This window comes from Poecilia reticulata, linkage group LG22 (assembly GCF_000633615.1).
Source record: "Poecilia reticulata strain Guanapo linkage group LG22, Guppy_female_1.0+MT, whole genome shotgun sequence".
NCBI lineage: Eukaryota > Metazoa > Chordata > Actinopteri > Cyprinodontiformes > Poeciliidae > Poecilia > Poecilia reticulata.
Window position 1 is genome coordinate 21,049,713 of NC_024352.1, and position 2,679 is coordinate 21,052,391.

The window sequence follows — 2,679 nt, forward strand, 5'->3', positions numbered from 1 at the left end:
AAGACCAACAGGACTCGCTACCAAGCCATGAAAGCAGGCCGGGAGAAAAACAGGACTCGCTATGAACCCTAGAGGTCAGCCCGGAGACCAACAGGATTCGCTATGAACCCTAGAGGTTCACTTCTTTATTTAGAAGTACCATCTTTCTACCCAATACCTTAGAGTGCCTGTTTGATACATTTTCAGAAATGTATTGCCGATGCCTCCGATCGCACGTCTGAATAGATGTGGCTTCTTCTCTGGCTGGTCTGAAACCCACTGGCTGTCTTTGTGGGTTTTGTCATCAGATGGCTGCCTTTTTTCCTGTTCCCCTAATTCCTTCAGCCTTTTGTTAATCTTTTCCACATAACTCTCCAATTTTTTGTTGTCCTTCTCCAGGAGGTGGTTTGCCTGCTCAAAGACAGAATTTTCCTGCTGCAGGGTGGTGGTTTTATTCTCCAGGGCGATGTTTTTCTCCTTCAGGGCGGTGTTTTCCTCCTTCAGGGCGGTGTTTTCCTCCTTCAGGGCGGTGTTTTCCTCCTTCAGGGTGTTGTTTTTCTCCTTGAGCGTGGTGTTTAATTTCTCAGGGTTTGCCTGATTTTCCTCCTCCATAGTGTTTGTTTGTAGCTTAAGGTTGGCGTTGACTTGTTCCAGATCCCTGAATTTCTCCTCCAGGGCAGCAATTTGCTTGTCAATGTCTTTGTTTTTCTTCACCATGGTGGCATTATCCTCTTCTAATGTTCTGTTTATTTCAACCAGATTTTTGAATTCCTCATCATTCTCCTGAATAAGTTTATCTTTTTGAAATGCTGCTTCTTCCAAGTTTAAAACTCCAATTTTTAATTCCTCATTTGCTTTTCTGAGTGAATTGTTCTCAAATGACATCCTTTTGACTTCYTCCATGATGTCTCGGAGCTTCTGTTTCTCTCCTCCTATCAAATCTTGGTCTTTTTCKTCCTCCGAATCAAAAGATGAATTCTTGCTGCTTTGACTCATATTTTGTCTTTTCAGTCTGTGCAAATCTTTTCCAGTCTCTACAATCCTTCTCCTTTCTCTCCAGGTTCTGCAACGATAATGACRGTAGAATTCAAGAGTGGAGCTTTTTGTGCATCGCTCTTTGTGACATCAAATTGCGTGATGTCACAAAATGATGTCACTACCTCAGCAGAACAACTAGAAAACTGCTGAAGTTTGAATAAACAAACTTTACGGCTGAATGCAGCTCGGTTAAGCTGACGGCCAGTGGAGACAGTTCAGCTGGTAAAATATCACCAAAGCTGAAATTCACACTTGGGAGACAGCGGCTCTCGAGGACAATGGACTGGCACAACAGGGTGCCAGGACCAATGGTCAAAAGAAARGTTTGTGCCMGAAAACAGAAAAAGGGGAAACGAGTGAACATGTTACCCAACTGGTGCCTAGGCAGCCATCAATTCTGACTCTCTTTCTGGCTAATGTCTGCCAGAAAGAGACATTCTTTCTGGCGACATTAAGAACTTTTGTGAGTTCTTATTGCCCACAAAAGAGCAATAAGAAGTCTTTTGTGAGTGGATTTGTTACATCTGAGGCTGAGAGTTTCTGCAGAGATGGCCTGTGCCATTCTTTGCCTAACATAAACCTGGTTTAACAGCAACATGCCGTTGAGCCTTCCAGATCAACAGTATTCAGTTATTCCAAGCGGACCGCGACCAACACTCAGAAAAAACAATGTATGTCAGAAGGAGGAGGATAAAGTATGTAAGTGAATGCAGATTGGTGTACAAACTGTAGACTGGTTAACAGCTGTCAGCCACCCTATGTGCCTCAGGAGTTTACTGCGGTGTTTGTGTGACCCCCACAAAGTGTGGTCACATTTGTTGGATTAAATTGTGATTTTAGTTTAGGATTTGACCCTGTTTTGAAATTTTGGAGCAATGTCACGTAATAACACAAATCTAGCCACACACGTTTTGATGGAACGTGGGGAAGGAAGGACCGTGCAGCTCCTGTTTTCTTCAGGGAACAGAATCGACCCTTTCTCCCTAACCCTATGGAATATCCTCGTTGAACTTACCTAAAGTTGAAAACTAGGTAAGTTGAACTGGGAGAGGATTTTCCATTTTTGGAGGAGTGCCTGGCTGGCAGGACTTAGTTCCTGGAGGAGGGTCTGAAGTTGCTTGTAATCGACATAATCCCCGTTCATTATCATGCTGATACAGCTGGAAAAGGTAAGTACATTGAAGTGGAGGGCGCCTTGGACTTTCTCGGCAACCCTCTGAAGTACCTTCTCCATCCACGCCATCCCATGGTCACGGTACTTCTCGAGGTTCCTGGAATAGCTCAAGGAACTCCGCTCCACCTCTGTGCATACTTGAAGGGTTGCTGTGGCAACCTTCGAAAGTTGCACCTTGTGCCCCTCGGACTCCAAGACGATATAGTCCCGGTTGTTCCAGAACATTTTGGGTGCGTTCACACTGCAGCATGAAGTGACCCAATTCCGATTTTTTGGCAATTCCGATTTTTTTGCCGGGGCCGTTCACACTGCCAGTAAATGCGACCTGTATGTGTTCTGCAGTGCAAACGGGCAAACGACCTGAAAGTTTCCCACATGCGCACTAGAGGGCGCAATAGCATCAGCGTTCTCAGGGGGCGTTTACACGACAACGATCCAACAAAAACGGCACTTTTGTTCCGTTTTTGTTGGATCGTTTACACGATAAC

At 44.9% G+C, this 2,679-nt stretch overlaps 2 protein-coding genes across 5 annotated transcripts in view; one reads left to right on the top strand and one right to left on the bottom strand.

The window, feature by feature from the left end:
• Nucleotides 1-1,065, bottom strand: part of LOC103458958 (calcium-binding and coiled-coil domain-containing protein 2-like) — an 8,451-nt gene extending 7,386 nt beyond the window's left edge. The window contains exon 1 of the mRNA XM_008400113.2: nucleotides 158-1,065. Within this exon, the coding sequence (XP_008398335.1) occupies nucleotides 158-975 (818 nt within the window). The 5' untranslated portion in view covers nucleotides 976-1,065. The remainder of the gene's footprint in view (nucleotides 1-157) is intronic.
• ankrd6a (ankyrin repeat domain 6a) overlaps nucleotides 1-2,679 on the top strand; it is a 39,648-nt gene that overhangs the window by 17,334 nt on the left and 19,635 nt on the right. The gene's annotated exons all lie outside the window — the stretch shown is intronic.